This window comes from Onychostruthus taczanowskii, unplaced genomic scaffold, assembly GCF_017590055.1.
Source record: "Onychostruthus taczanowskii isolate IOZ18803 unplaced genomic scaffold, ASM1759005v1 scaffold95, whole genome shotgun sequence".
NCBI lineage: Eukaryota > Metazoa > Chordata > Aves > Passeriformes > Passeridae > Onychostruthus > Onychostruthus taczanowskii.
Genome location: NW_024507546.1, coordinates 2,378,088 through 2,394,851, shown reverse-complemented (window position 1 = coordinate 2,394,851; position 16,764 = coordinate 2,378,088). Strand labels below are relative to the sequence as shown.

The following is a 16,764-nucleotide window of genomic DNA, read 5'->3' as shown; positions in this document are numbered from 1 at the left end:
CTTATTACAGAAGGGCTGAAGGTGGTATTTCAGCCATAAAAGTAGGTTCTAGGCCATTTTTTGCAGTTCACACAACCCAGGTGAAACTGATGTTAATTTGACCTGTTATTCTTTGTATCACATCTGATTTCAGATGAGTGCTAGACCTGTCCAGGAATTATGCCTGGATTGAGTGTATTCATGTGGGGCAACATGATTTGGTTCTGAGTTATCTCAAAGTCCTGCTTATGATCTCTGTACAGAGTGATGTGTTATGTGAGAAGTGCAGTTGCATGTTTGGTGGAACTTTTTTGGCTTTTCTTGCCATTTTCAGAAGTCCTTAAGCATAATCTGGGTAAAAAATGCTTTCAGTAATTGAGTATGTTCCTTCCAGCAATGCATGTGATTGAGAGAAATTGTCTCTGTCCTTCTCTCTGGCTGTGCAGAGCTTTATCTGGAATTCATTCATATTAATTTTTTGTATTTTTCAAAAGCAAAGGTATACAACACTTTGGTCTAGTATGGAGACAATAATGATGGCTGTTGGCTTCCTTTTGATGTAACTTACATGATAATAATACAGATTTTGTTTGTTTGTTTGATGTTGTGTAGGTGTTTACTCTGTTGTGGATTGCTGACTGGATGGTGCACCACTTCTGGAAAAAAGGAAAAGACCCTGACAGTTTTTCTATCCCTTATCTTACTGCACTGGGAGATCTGCTTGGAACTGCCTTACTAGCTATAGGTTTTCATTTTCTGTGGCTCATAGGTGACAGAGATGGTGATGTTGGTGACTAATTATTCCAATGGATGCCATGACTTTTCCTGGAATATTGACAAGACTGCTTACTCCACTTGAGGGTCCTCAAAGTGTTTGTTCCTTTTGGTCTAAGTAAATCCAGCTGACACAGACAGAAAACAGCCTTAATGATTTTAGTTTGGTTTGCTTTTAAAAACTTGGAGGTAACTACGATACCTGAGAGCTTTATTCTGAAATCAAGGTGGATTGGAGGTAGCTGAAGATATCTGAGTAGACACAGTGAAGGGCAGATGAATCTTTTATCAAGTTTTAAATTGCCTAAAGAGTTGATGATGTGTTCTTACCTTGCAATTTCAGTGCTGCAGCTCTCTGACCATTGCAGACTTGACACCAATAATGACTGTTATGGTCCACACATTTTGTCACAGGCTTTATTTTCTGTAGAAGAATATGATCATCAGCATTTATAAAATTAGACACTTGAAAAGTGTCTGCAGGACTCAGCCCGTTTTCTTTGTGCTAAAATGAGCAACCTAATTATTTTGCTGTTGGGATTTATTAGAACAAAAATAGAAAAGGCAAATAATAATGACACTGATCTGGTCAATAATAATGGGTGAATTATTAAAACTCCTTGTGTTGAAAAGTGTATGTTCATTTAGCAACTGAAAAGATGTTTAACTAACTGATATTAATGGTGTTGTGGTGGCCAGTATCCTGATTTTAATGAAGTATTTAGAGGTGTTGATTTAATTGTATATACTGATCCCTGCTTAAACTTGCAGTATAAAAGATGAAGTTTCTTTTATAGGCACTTAGGAAGTTACATAAACTTCTCAAATTCCAGACCTATGTCATCAATTTCTAAGCAGAAATATCTGCTTTCAAGCCATGCAAATAATACGGTCAATAAGGAAATGTATGGATTCCCAATGCTTTCTCTTATTTGTAGACCTGAATATTTCAAATAATACATTGATCATGAGGACTCTGTTTGGTGTTTTGGAAAAAAAGGTACTAATTACTCTATTTTAAAATCTACTGGGTAATTCCTCGCAGCATATATTTTAGAAGACTACAGCATACATCCAAAATGCATAACGAAATAAACAAATTGTATTTTAACTGTTGTGATTGAAAGTTTTAAATTTTGAGGTTTAAATAAGACAACTGAATCCATAAATCAGCATATAGTTTAATCCTGTAAACATTAGTCATGTGCTTTTGTATACAAATGCTTTTTAATCTGATGGACCGACTAAGATGAGTCGATTACGTGGATAAGTGCTAATGGGACTTCTATTTGTGATGGTCACCTTAAACTCTTTGGAAGTTCAAAGTGTTTGCAACCTTGAAAATTAAACCAGCTATTCAGTGCCTACACATGGCTTTAGATGCCTGAACTTTAGCTCCCTCATTTAAACCTTTTTATTTAAGCATTTTCTTACTGTTATTATAATATAGTTGTTTGAATGAATCATATGTATTACGTCTTTTATTATGTGAGAGAAAGATGAAATCTTTCTAACTTCACGTTCTCTGACTTTTTTTAGTTTGTATTAATGTTATTTAAAATCGTTTCTTGTATGTAGCATTGCAGGAAATATTAAATTGTTTAAAATGGATAGAAGTAACTCAGTTTTTTCCAATAATGGATATTTATTTTTGATACAGCCGTAGATATAAATTTTTTTATTGAAACTGCCATCTGAATCAACTCAACTGACAGTTCATGCACTTATTATAGTTACTGGACTTTAAGGTAATTTTTAAATGAATTGTAGGATTCTTATAAATTTAAATTTCTTGAGATACATGTGATCTGTGCTTATCCAGTGCATGAGGGAATTGTAGTAAGGCAGTATCCTTAGTGATTAGTATCCTAAATATTTCCCTAGAAAATAAGCAACTATTGGTACAGTGTGACTGTTTAGATCACCAAAGTGGGGAAGAAATGTTATATAAGTAAAATTAAGTAAAATTTGAAAAAGGGAAATATATTGCCAGACTGAAATTATCTGGGCTTGGAAACAATAAGTGATAGGAAAGTGGAAAGGGAAAATTTGGTAGTTCAAAAAGGGGACGGTCCATTGCATGGCTGAGAGAATAAAACCCATATTGTGGAAAAGAAAAAGGTGCAAACTTTCACACAGCATTCGTTATGAGAAGCAAGAGCAAACAGAAGGGCGTTATTTGGAGAAAATAATCAAAAGGCACAGCCAAACTTGTTTCTCAGGAAGGGAAGAAAAATATAATTTGTGTTGAAAGGATCTGGGGAAGAGGTGTAAAAAGAGATACTTTAGGGAGGGATGGAAGTGAGGGAGAAAAAAAAGAATGCTCTTAGATATGATTAAAAAGGAACTTAGGTGAGGAAAGAAGTGTGACACTGATAAAGCAGGGAAAACCTTGACATCCGGAAAACCTAGGAATAAATCATCTATGATGTCAAAGGGGTTTGATTCCTATATGAAAGGAGCATTTTAGGAACTTACAGGCTTTGCAAACTCTGCTACCCCGTGTTAAGAAGGCAAAAAGCTCTTACCACATTTCAGGCATTCCAGCTGTGAGGATAATATGGGAGGTGGCACAAAAGAGTGCTTGGATACCAGAGAATTTTTTCAAGTAGTCAAAAGCTGGACTCCCTAAACCAATTTTAATTTTAGTCAAGTCAAGCTCTTCCCAGTGTTCCACTTGATTTTTGATTTTTTAAACACAGCCCAGTAATAGTGAATTACTTCACTGCATGTCTGGGTAAGAAATGTTAGCAGAAATTTTGTCAGAGACCAACTGTGTGCTTTTTGTACTGCTAAAAACATAGAATTGAAAGGGACATCCTGAGATGTTACTGTCTCTTGTTATCAAGGCAGCCATATTTTATAATCTTGCAGATAAAATGATGACTCTTGGTATTAAAATTCTTTCTTAAAAGTCCTTTCCTCCTGTCAGGCTGACAGAAGATTCTTTCAAACCTTCCTTTATAATCTGCCTAATCAGGGCTATTGCTGGTTCACATCTCTTTGCTTTTGAGTCGGCATGGAGCACTTCCTTTGATTCTTGTTTCCATCAGCTCATTCACCTCTTTTAAGTTGTGGGTCATCCTAAAGCTCCTCCTGGAACTTCTTGTTCCATTTTCATTCTGCTGTGAGCTAGACCAGGCAGAAGCTGCAGGTGGTTTGCCTTACAAGTTGCTGTCTGTAACCTGGTGCTGGGCAGCTCTTGGAGTGCTCTTGTTTGGCCTTTCTTATTGTCTGCTCTTTTTTCCCTCTACTTCAGAAATATCTCTAAAGTGAGTAGAAGTACAGGCAGGTTATTTGAAATGTGTGTCATTTTCCATTCTGAAGGACTCTGTGACCATCTCAATGGCTCTGTGAGTGTGCATGAAAAGGGATAATCTTATTTGTAAAGTAGAGCCAGGTGCAGATTTAAAATGTGGAGTCAGTCGTGTTTCATACCATAGGTGTTTTCTTTTCCTGTGTAATGCTTTGAAAATGATCATTCTAGTGTGTTACTGAATGACTCCAGCTCCTTTTTAGAGTAATTATATAGCCAGGATTGTTCCTCTGCTTTATTATGCTGTTTGACATAGGGGAGAATTCTTCTGTTAACATGTGTAGATCAATATTTTGATTTTTATAGCTTTACCGTACACCTTGTCTTAATCTGGAATGTTTAAATTGGCAAAATTATCTCCCACTCCCATGTTTAATATATTAATTTCACTGGGATTTTTAGAATGATGATGAGAAACTGGTGAACAGCAAATTAATTTCACTCATTTTTACAATTTGCAAACAAAATTAGACTTTTCTCATACAAAGATTAGAACAGCATGAGGATTAAGTCTTTACAAATGCAGTACAATTTGCCAAATCAGGATTCAAAATGAGACCTATCATCTTTTAAATGTATTTGCTATTTCACTTCAGTTGTGAGCATCACAAAAAGCTCTCTTAAGTGCAAGAATAGCTTGGAATACACGTCAGGAAACAGTGGTATAAGTGCTCTGTGAAATGAAGCATTTGAAATTCCTTATTATTATTGTAATGGTAAAATTGCTATTGAAAATGAGATAGTCTCTTTAGAGGTGCAGAAAATGGCAACAGAATATGATAATTGAATTATAATCTTCTTTGGAAAAAGTAAGGTAATGTTCAGAAACAGTACCAAAAGCAGTGGAAGTGCTGTGAAGTCTCTTCATAGGATTTTTCTTTTCTTTCTGGCTAGATTTTTTGTGATGCCATACACTTAATTGTGTTCTCTAATCCATGCCTAATCACTTCAGTCTGTTGTTTAGTAATCTTTTGGATTATCATTTTCCCATACGTAATTGAAGTTAAAAAAACAGTGTTTTTATATATAGGTAGGTAAAGAACTAGGAAAAATGTGTGTTTTGTCATTAAAGCCTCATTCTGATAGTCCTGAAGGAAAGTCTTTCTGTTAAATTTAATGAAAATTTGATCATCCTGCATGTTGTGCATGAATACTCTGGGGAATCCAATATTATCAAGACATGAATAATTCACAATTAAAGCTAAGAACCAGTATGTTTACTAAATATACAAGATTGCCATATTCTGGTTGGGTACCCAAGAGCAGGAGTCATTCAGCGTTGGCTGGGCTGGATGGGCTTTACCTTCTCTGCAGCTAAAAAATGTTTTGGTTTCAAGTCCTGCTAGTTTATTTAATAAGCAGGCTAGTTCACCATATCCTCTGTTTATGTGTTTATTTCTCAGTCCAAACTATACTTGAAACATGCTTCTTCCTTACTCAGCATTCTTCACCTTGCTCTTTGGGAGATTGTTTCCTCCTCAAGAGTTGCTTAAAGTCTTAAAAGGTAGAGGAAGTGCTTTCCTTGAATAATTTTAAATCTGCTTTTTGCAAGTGAAATGGTGTGCAAGTGAAATCCTGAATGATATGGTAGACCCCTACCTACTTCTGAACAGTTCCTCAGGATTTAATAATGCTAAGTTCTCAGATTTACATTCTAAGCTTTACTATTAATAGGATCTTTTAAAAAGATTTTGTCTGTTTAATTTTTCTGTCACCTCCTGGTTCAGATTAATGAAACTGTTGCCCTGTCCCATGTACAGTAGAATAGTATTTTAATAAATCTGACATTCTAAATGGTATTTCAAAAGTTATGAACAACAATATTTGTTTTATACTTGAGAAGCAATCATCCACTACTTTCCTCTGAATCCTCATACTATGGTTAACTCTAGATCATCCAAAGCCCTTTTTCCCCCCTTTTTGCTTCTGTTCTCTTGGAGCTGACACAACTAATTATTTTGTTACCTTATAGCATCCAGAGTTGTGTAGTAATATCAGAACATACTTCATGTCAGTTGTTTTGAAGACTGAACGAGTTTTTACTTGCTGCAAAGGAAAACAGACATGTCTGATTAATTCTGGTTCTAGGGAGATGAAGGGTAGCTTTCACTTAAAAGAGATGAGTACTTCTGGAGTTTGGAGGATTTCCAGAATCCAAGTGAGCTTGCTAAGTTTGATGACCACATTTAGGTAACTGTGATCAGCTCAGGTACCAATTTGTGGACAAAAGTTTGGATGATTTGGAGACAAAAGCAAGCTCTGTATATGTCTGATAGGTGAAGATTGGCTGATCAGCTCTCTCTTTTCCATTCATTTCATCTTCAGGCTTTGCTATTGTGGCTTTAGTCCCAACCCAGTGAGGCCACGAAGTGCGACAGTAGTGTGAATGGAGACTGTGGTCCCCCTGTAAGGGCAGAGAGCGAGGCCTTTGAAAAAAAGAAACCTTTAAAAAACCTTCATGTCTGTCCAAAATGAATGATCTAAGGTCTTTGTGAATTCAGATCCAAAAAGACATACTTATTCCCTGGTTTCACTTCTAGCTGGCCTTTGCTCTATTCCCACATTAGAAAGCTGCTTCATTTTTTAAAAAACACACTTTTTGGAAGCACTGTAAAGTTACTGAGCCAAGGTGCAGGAAATGCATCTCTGTTAGACCCCGTGCTGGTTCCGTGCCCTGTACATGAGACTGACATGAGCAACAGTGTTCACCCCTCAGGGAGAAATAAACCCCCTGCCTGAGCCTGACTGTAGAGCCTTGGCATTAAAGCACTGGTGAATGCACACATACCTCTGGAATTTATATCGTTTTTAGACTGGCACTAAGAGAAAGAAACATTTTTAGTACTTGTTAAAAGAAGGAGAAAGATGTCCTATTACCATAGGAACTCTCTCACAATGACATGAGACAAAACTAATGAATGTTCACCAGGCCACGAAGTGCGACAGTAGTGTGAATGGAGACTGTGGTCCCCCTGTAAGGGCAGAGAGCGAGGCCTTTGAAAAAAAGAAACCTTTAAAAAACCTGCATGTCGTTTGTCCAAAATGAATGATCTAAGGTCTTTGTGAATTCAGATCCAAAAAGACATACTTATTCCCTGGTTTCACTTCTAGCTGGCCTTTGCTCTATTCCCACATTAGAAAGCTGCTTCATTTTTTAAAAAACACACTTTTTGGAAGCACTGTAAAGTTACTGAGCCAAGGTGCAGGAAATGCATCTCTGTTAGACCCCGTGCTGGTTCCGTGCCCTGTACATGAGACTGACATGAGCAACAGTGTTCACCCCTCAGGGAGAAATAAACCCCCTGCCTGAGCCTGACTGTAGAGCCTTGGCATTAAAGCACTGGTGAATGCACACATACCTCTGGAATTTATATCGTTTTTAGACTGGCACTAAGAGAAAGAAACATTTTTAGTACTTGTTAAAAGAAGGAGAAAGATGTCCTATTACCATAGGAACTCTCTCACAATGACATGAGACAAAACTAATGAATGTTCACCTTTCTGGTTGTTGATTCTCATTCAGCTCTAACTACATTGCATACAGTTTTCTGGCATATTATGGAATTGAAGTGTTGTTCAGCAAAAGCTCATTTTTAGTTATCTTGTCTTTTTCAAGTCATGGTCAAGCCTCCTGCTAGATAAGGATATCTATTTGTAATCCATTTTCTCCTGTCCATACCTATAAAGAAAGCTCCTGCCCCACATAAAAGGAGATTTTTTTTCCCCCCTATTCTTCTGCTTTGAGGAAGGTATGGCTTACAGCTCTGTGGGCTAGGCAAGACCCATGCACCATTCTGTATGCTCTGAACAGCTCTGTACAGCTGTCTCCTGTTTGCAGGAAGCCTCCGAAAGCCACAGAATAATCTGGAATCGCTTTTCCAACACAGGACCAGGAATAGGAGAGCTATTTCTGCTTTTCCACAGCAATGCAGACTTAATTTCTCATCTGAATGGCACTCACCTGTGCCTCCTTCTAATCTTTGCACCATTGACTTCAAGAGCTTTTTTCATTAAAAAATTGTGTAATTAGTTTTTGAAATTTTTCTAAGGGAAAAAGGGAGGCTTTGAAAGCATCCGCTTTGGGAATTCTACATCTAGCGTGTAAAATCATATTGCACACAGAGCAGGGACATTCCTATGATAAACTAGAAAAGCACCTTGTAAAATTAATTCAAGCTAGTGAAGTTGTTATGTCCTTCCATATAGCTGAAGGCAAATTTCTTAATAAATCATGAATAGCTGTAATTCCTGAAAGGAATATATTTTGTTTTTCTTGAATGGAGGTCTCAGCATGTACCTGGACACAGTGGTTGTCTCTCCATAGCATGGCTGCTTGCCCTGATTTGACCTTTCTTTCTAAATGAATTTCCTTGAAGTTTAAAAAATAGTAAAAAATGCAGTGACTGATTTCACTCATAGAGCAATCACTTAAAAAAACCCCTCTACTTCAGACATAAAATGAAATCAGTTTTAGCTAGAATAGTTATCTGCTAAAGGAAGTCTGAATAAATTGAGCCTAAGAAAGGCTTAGATAAAGGTTAAACCCTGATTTTGCACAAGCTTCTATGGGAAATTGGGGCTGCTTTGGGTTGCAGATTTTGACTTGATGTAGGGCTGCAAATACCTGCTGACAGCACAGAGACCTCTTTCTGCTAAAAAGTCATGAATTGTCATAGTAAAATTCTAGTTTTTAGAAAAAGCCAAAGCCTAATGGGTAAACTGTTATAATTCAGCTGTATGTTACCCTGACAGCTTTACATATTAGTGAAAAAAAAGAAACAAGGGCATAAACTTTGGATTGATTTTTTCCTCTGACTGAGGAAAACGGCTTTGCTGGTTGTTTTTAAATTAAAAACTCTGATTGAATTGAGATTTTCAAACCCACATAACTTTACTGCAAGTGCTATGTCTGATTTTCCAAAATGATCTGTCCATTTGTTGCATAGTACTAGGATGTGTGCTCCTAAAGGAATGTTAGGTCAGGTTGCTTTTACTCAAAAAATAGGGACAGTCAATGTCAGTCAGTAATGGTACTAAAATATTGGCAAAATATATTTTAAATAATGTATAAAGGAATAATAATATTTTCTATATTTTTTTCCTCCATGAATAAGTAACTACTCTAGGTCCTTAATGCCTGACTTAGCCAGCAGAAGGTTTTTTTTGACAGCGAGTTGAATCTCAGAGTCCAGAGGACATCAGTAGAGTGACATTTCAAGTAATAGGGGAAACAGTTGTCTTCTTGTCAATTGTCATGCCAATAGAGAAGATGAAGTTGGTTTTACTCTTTTAACATAGATTTCGTTATAAAACTGATTAGCATGCAATCTGGGGAGGTGGCATTTGGATACGTCTTTCAGTGCACTGAGGAATAAAACTAGACTCTAATATTCCAAAAATTTCAATCTTTGGCAAAGTTGCAAGTGCGACTGGAAAAGCAAGATATTTTTGTGTGGCATTGGGAGTCTGGTAGGTGATGATGTGTAACACAGCTAGTGAGAAAGGCATGGTGCTCCTGGTTGGCAAGAATATCCCAATTGCTGCTCTGCTGCTGGCTGCACTTGCTTGGTTTTTTTTCTCTTTTCCTTCCCATTCTCTGTATTTTAAATTCTTTTGTAATTATGGTGGAATTGAATGAAATGTGTTTTCATCCAAACAAAGGTTTGGAAGTGTTGGAGGTCATGCCTGCACAGGGAGCAGGTTATGGACAATCTTTCTTCAAACTTTGCATCATCTCTACTGGACTTAATCTCTTATTTGGGGTGGAGGACCAGTTATGCAGGATCCTGTCACTTTGTCACGCCCTGCAGTGCTCCACATCCATCTCCCAGTGCTGGTGCTGCCCACAGCCCTGCTGCTGCCTGAGGCCAGTACCATGGGGCAGCTGCTGGGTATAAATAGGAAGGGATCTTGTACATTTGCAGTTATTTAATGGAAAAAACGAGGTTTGCCAAAAGGACAAATCCTCAAGTTTCCTTCCACTGGTGCAAATCCAATTTTTTCAGTCTCTGTGGCAGTATCAGAGACTGGTTTTTTCTTTCCACTGTCTTACAAGCAATGAAGGAAATCACCCAAAAGCTGTGTAACCAAGGGCTGTGCAGAGAGGCCATTTCTTACTCCATTACCCCAAAAATGGAAGTTTCTGGGTTTGTGTGCAAGTGATTTCGATTTTGTAAAGCCCCCAGCTCCCTCCCTCGCTCTGTGGTTGAGTTCTGCAGCTGTTGGTTCCCCCTTGCCTGGGCTCAGTTCCCTGGCTGCTCTGCCCGCTGAACCCCACACCAAGGGATTTCTCCTGCTCCACAGGAGTAGATAATTTTGAGTTTTCAGTGTGTCCTGCCTATAATATACAATAAGAAAAAAAGAGAAAGCAAAGCTGTGCAGACAAAAATCCCACCCTGAAAAATCTGCCCTGAAAGCATGAGCCATAAATAAAGCACACAGAGAGGAATTTTCTTTCTTCAATTTAATTGAAGTTACTTAGAAAAATAATCAGGCTTGAATGGCTTTTTTTAAGGAAAGATTCATGAGCAGTTCACACTTGTGTTGGCAATGTATAATTTATCTTTTTTGCTTTATTAACAGTATATTTAAGTATGAGGAGATACTTTTCTACAACAAGCCTTCTACTGCATACAAATAGGTTAAAAAAAAATCCAACCCCACATTGATGTTAAATTATTCGTACACATTGTATTGTGCATGCATGTAAGAAAATAACACTCTCTGTAACAAGAGTAATAGTAAGGACAGTCCCTTTTTGTACCTGAAAAGTGCAGCAGACTACAGTGAAACCCTAAAACTTCTGGGGTCAACTTACTTCTAAAAGCACTTCTGCTTGTGGATTATTTATTTCACTTGTCTTAGCGCATGGTTCAGGCAGTTTGCACATTTCTGTCATAATGGACATGGTTTATGAAAAGGCTGAAGCATGGAGTGAGCCAGGTTTGGGGGAACATCCCACCACCCCGCCCAGAATTCTCCACCATGTTCACATGGGCCAAATTCAGCCTGCACTCCAGGTTAAGGTGCTTGATGCCATTTGGCGGGGGGAGCATGACCCCTCAGCTGTGGGTATCGTGCCAAGTACAGAGCCACCAGCACTGCTGGGCTCAGCACTGGCCCTGCCAAATGACAGGGAGGCAACCGCTGCTCAGAGATGAGGATCACTGCTCCAGCAGTTTTGAGGGGGCTGGGGACAGAGGTGGGGAGCAGGAATTCCCCCACTGTGTCCTCTCTGTGCTCGTCACTACTCAACATAATTGATGCACACCCTTCTACAACAGCAGCTTCCCGAGTGGCTCTTGCAGCACCACAGGCACATCTGTATTTTACATTTTGCTGTGGCTCCGTGCTGCTTGTTTGTCTCCCAGGATCTGCCGTGGCCACAGCAGAAATGGAGCTGGGAGAGAGACAGAACTCAGGAGCAGACCAGCCCCTTGCCTCCTCCAGCTGGGAGACCCAGGGAAGAGCTGGAGGGTAAAACCAAGCCGGTTCCCAGTGCAGGTGGTGGCTGCCAGCTCACTGACATGAGCATGAACAACCCTGAACATCCTCCTGTGTGGCTGCAGCAGAAAGACAGATTTTTTGGCTCAGGCAAAACAGCATGCCCAGTAGGCCAAAAGAAATGGGTGTTCCTGAACATTTGTCATCCTGCTCTGAGCTGGTGAGGGCTTGCTGCTCACTGCACATCTAGCATGCCAGTTGTTTATGTTAAACACAGATCTACAGCCCATTCACAGCACCTCAAAATAGGTATAACGCACTAAATAGCCAGTAGTAGTAGTTTGGGATCAAGGTTTTTCAAAAGCAAGTGACTTCAAGCACCCACTGAAGTCCACATAAAAGCTTTCTCAGTGCTGAGCATCCACCCATAGAGCTACCCTCTGTGGGGAGCCAGAATTTAGGTAATCCAACCCAAAGCTGTTGCTAAAAATCCTGGCTGGAGCAACGGTCATCAGATCTCCTGAACACATTTTTCACCTAAAGCTTTTCTATCACAGCTACCATATAGAGGTTTGGTGTCTCCAAAGCTGTGAAACTACAGAGAATATTTCAGAATGCATAAAAATGTGGTGATGGTGCCAGAGAAAAGTACAAAAAGAAAGGGGGAAGAACACCCCATTCTTTAAATGTTTACTTTCCATAGCAACTTTTGTCTTAAATTTAAAAAATCACATCACATTCTGCTGAATGGATTAAGAGCTGACAGAGAAGAAAACTGGACCAAAATATGAGCGCTGTGGGATGCAAGACCAAACTAGCACAGAAATAGCTTGTAGGAAGTATGGGGGGGGGGGAAGGGGAACCTGCCTCAGACAATTTTTTTTTAACAAACATACAACCATTGAACTAGGAACATAAAAGAGCCAGGGCACTGTGAGAGGTACAGCTCCACACATTTAGTCTCTAAATGAGACTAAACTGCTTTAAAGTAAAACACCAACCAGTAATCAGCAATGGATCAGGAATTCAGAGGGGTCAGCCAGCCAGCAGCCCCTTGTCAGCCACTGGCCCTGTGCTCCAGGTTATAAATAGGGGCTGGGTTATGAAAACTGTGGCTGTTCCAGAATGAATAAGAGATTTAATTGTATGGTAAGGTAGAAAAAATAATGACCTAAATCCTGCCTAGGACCAAATCCAATTGTGAAAGGACTTCAGTTGTTGTTTGTTATGTTAATTTGTTTTTCAATGAGATTTATTCAGCAACTTATTTTTATCAAATAAAATGCAAACTATTTTTCTTCTTTAATCGCATCTGTGTCCTGGAAACTAATACAATTCAGTGGATATTACTGGCTACTCTGCAATGTGACATTTTTCAGGATCTGGCTCTGATACTGTTGAAACAGCTCTGCCTTCAGCTGAGTTTATTTAAATCATCGATCATTTTTGAAAGGGTTTATTTTGATCAAAAGATTGACATGTAGGCAAGTTAAACCCCCCATTTTTAACCATCTATCAACTTTAAAACAGATTTTATATTTTCACAAGTGCCTCAATTTAGCCTCTGCCTCCTTTTGCCCATCAGCTGCCTGTGGATGCTGAGGTGGCTACAGAGCCTTCCCTCACCTGCATCCAACTGAAGCAAACATCTGGAGAAGCCTGAACTTCTGGTCCTACTAGCTGGCTAACAGATCCACACTGAAATCCCATTTCTCATTGTTTATCTGCTGTGTATAGATTAGTATTTGCTTACCCAAAACAATCATCTGCCATCCCAAAAAGCTGTTAAACACAAAACAACTGCTACTGAGACATTCCCCTTAAGAAAAAAGGTCATGGTCTTACACTAGAGATGACTTAGATGAATTTCTAATACACTGGAACTTAGAAAAATTCCTGTCAATGGCATTTAGGCATCAGCTAAAAAAGAAGGCTTCTCCTCCCTAGGAAAAAGCCATGAAACCAGCATGTAGGAAGATGAGACCTCTTTTATTGCCTTGCATGCTGAGAAAATCAACATGAAGATGACCTTTTGAATTTTCAAATGATGTGTGCAGATTCTTTACAGCAATAAACATTGCCCATCTTAGGATCTATTAGGGAAGCACGACTTGAAGAGGATGGATGTCCCCACAGCTCCGTCCTGGATATGAATTAAGTCAATGCCAATTGCTTTGGGCATTCAAAAAATCTCTTACAGTCACTTTCCAATGCTGATTCTTTTCTGATGGACCATCCCCAATTCATCTGGGCTGGGACGCTTCAAATTAAGAGCCAGTGGGAGTGGCCATATTCTTAAAAACTCATTAAGACTTATAAAAGGAATCTTCCTAAGGTAACTTCCTAAGGAATACATTCACATTTCCTTCAGTCATGGGTTTTAGATACTCACAAATCTACCCAAATCTGGGTTACTTTTCAGGCCTAGAAAGACAGATTTTGTACTAGTATGGAGCACAACATCACTTTCTAAAGAACTTATTTTCACCGATCTTCTCAAAGCTTGTGGTTCCAGAACCATTCCCATATTTACCTGCATCAATGCCTAATGGAAGAATATTATTACCCAGAGCAAGCTGGAAATTGAGGAAAACTAAAAACCAGACTCCTTTTGTCCATATGTTAGCCTATCTCTGCTGCTGAAGTGAAACCTACCAAGAGACAATGTTTTAAATAAGTATAAATAACATTAATTAGAACTGGAGGAATGAAAGATCAATGAAATTCACCAGAACACAATTAACATTTGTTTAAACAGTGTAGCAGTATTATTAATTTCTACAACTAGATCATCACAATCCCGTTACCCTGCAAAGAGAGCTGTCCCTTCTTACAGTTGATTTAAATAATTTTGACTGTGCTGCTCGCAGCATCATTCAAAAAAAGAAAATATTAATTTACAAAATAACCCATTCTCCATATTTATTATGACAAATAAAAATCTTAAATAAAACAGGCCTTCTCTCCCCTCTTTCCCCCCAACCCATCCCTCATTCCAATTTCAGGTAGCTTGGCACTGAGTAATTAAACATTAAAAAATCAAGTTTGTAGACTTCATACAGCTGCGTTTGGTGCAAGGAGCTGATATTCTGGAAGAACTCTGTGGTCATTTCATCAGTAGTTCTCGTAGACTTTGCATAGGTGGGAAATTTCAGGTAGTTGCCTACTCCTGCCAGCTGGAGAACGTAATTCGAATCGTCTTCGAGCGTTTCGTACTTTCCTATGAGGTCGTAGTGGATGTGGCAAGGGTGGCAGAGGGAGTACACAGTCTGCCAGTGCTCGTTGAAGGGCTCTTCTCTTTGGGTGTGTGGGTCGATGAGATATGCCACGAACTCTTCAAATTTCACGTCATCACCTTTCCGCAGAGCCTCCTGGGTTGCGTTTTTCCTCTGGCGCCTCACGATTTTGGTGCCGTATCGCTTGTGGAAGGAAGTGTTGTACTTCTGGGTGAACTTGTTCCTGTAGGCTGACACCAGTCTTTCAAAAGGCTCGCGAACAAAGAGGAACTTCATGTAGTTTTTCAAGCGGTGGTTGATCTCTGGGATGCTGTACTGGTTGAGGGTCTTCAGGTTTGAAGACACATGGGCTTCGTTGGCCGGGATTTCCATCGGATCGCTGTACTTCCCTCTTCCCGTCAGAACCATCATGACTCTCTTCCAGTTTGTGCAGGCCACTTTGGGAACATAGCAATAGATCATTTCATGATCCTCATCCACGACCAGGTGCTTGAGATCATTGGGTGTCAGCACACGGCGCTTCCTGCTGGACACGCTCTTTGCCCGGCACGTGTCTGTCACTTGGTCTCGTCTGATCTGATGAAGAATTGCTGTGTTGGATAACTGCAAAGGAAGCACAGGGACCAGCAGGTCAAGGGCTGGGAAACTCTCAATGCCTTTTTTGCTTATTATACAAATTCATAGAAAAGCAGATCTTTCCCTGCATAGACTAATTCATTATGTGGCTGACTACAACTGACACTACTCTAGAAGATGAACTGTTTCTCTCTCAAAACTTCTTGATACACACTGATTAAATGCTGTTCACAGAGCATCCAGTGCTTTGCTTTGAAGACAATATCAAGGAGCACAAGTGCTCACACAACATGGTGGCAAGTGTATTTACAGAACCCTCATCCCGAGATGTGGTCACTGCTTCTCTTAGGCCTGGAAAAAAAATGTTGCCTCCACTCTGCAGTTAAACCCACAGCTACAGCAGTGTTGGATCTTTTGCTGCTGAGATGGGATAGGAAGATACTGGAAAATTCGACAAAATGAAAATACTGTGTGTTCTTGTTACTGGTGTCTTTTTGGTTAGAAAATTTAATAGTTATGGCTTGTTTCTTGGCTATGACCTTGAATATGGCATATACGGCTATGGCCAGAATAAATGAAGTCCATGGATATTCCTGCAGCTCGCCAAGAGGAAGATTGGTGTAGTATTGCATTTTATTTAAATGGTATGCTCTGTCTCACCCCTCCAAAATGTACGGTATATCCCAAGCCTGTGGTCCTGCCCTGAACCATCATGTACCTGTAATCCCATTGGCCCAAGTCTGATTCCGTGCCCATTTTCAATCCCCCTCTTAAACCGTGCCAGCGAGACCAGGTGCTCTCTTAGCCCTTCTGCTCTCTTAGCCTTTCTCCTCTCTTGGCCCTTCCATCCCCTAGGCTCTCCCTCTCCCCCTCCTTCCCCCTCCCCCTTCCCCCTTCTCCCTCAGTAACCACCATGCTCCCAGGGATGGGACCCCCAATAAACCTTCATCTAATCAGCACCCTCAGAAGCCGTGCGGAGTCTCCTTGCCTGCCTGCTGCTGCCAGCCAACTCACAGCCTAGGGGGCCCTCCGGGGACACCCCAGGGTGCCCCCCCAAAACGAACTGCAACAGATTCCTTCAGACTATGCCAGTGCAGGGCTCCTGTGTTTGGTTGTTCGGAGGTGTCTCTGCATGGCATGGGGTTTTTCTGTGCAGCCCTATCCTCACTACTACAAATACCTTGTTATTTATTGAGAATAAACTGCATCAAAGCAACAGTGGGAAGACGTTAGTAATGTTATTTACATTTATTTAACACAATTTACCTGTGAATTTTGAAGAACCTTATGCTCAATAATTAATTTAGCCTCAAAGACAAGAATTAAGTCAAGTATTGACCTTCTTATTTGATAGGCAAGGAGGTCTGGGATTTCTTCTTGTATGCTGAGTATTTCAAAAGTATTTATGTTGTACCTTCTTGTTGAATTAACAGGAATCAC

At 39.7% G+C, this 16,764-nt stretch overlaps 2 protein-coding genes across 5 annotated transcripts in view; one reads left to right on the top strand and one right to left on the bottom strand.

The window, feature by feature from the left end:
• SLC41A2 (solute carrier family 41 member 2) overlaps positions 1-2,359 on the top strand; it is a 43,995-nt gene extending 41,636 nt beyond the window's left edge. For both annotated transcript variants that reach the window (XM_041426813.1, XM_041426811.1), the window contains exon 11: positions 592-2,359. In XM_041426813.1, coding sequence (XP_041282747.1) covers positions 592-777 — 186 coding nt within the window. In that variant the 3' untranslated portion in view covers positions 778-2,359. The remainder of the gene's footprint in view (positions 1-591) is intronic.
• Positions 2,360-13,934: 11,575 nt separating this feature from the next.
• Positions 13,935-16,764, bottom strand: part of CHST11 (carbohydrate sulfotransferase 11) — a 158,672-nt gene continuing 155,842 nt past the window's right edge. For all 3 annotated transcript variants that reach the window (XM_041426826.1, XM_041426827.1, XM_041426828.1), the window contains exon 3: positions 13,935-15,351. In XM_041426826.1, the coding sequence (XP_041282760.1) occupies positions 14,503-15,351 (849 nt within the window). In that variant the 3' untranslated portion in view covers positions 13,935-14,502. The remainder of the gene's footprint in view (positions 15,352-16,764) is intronic.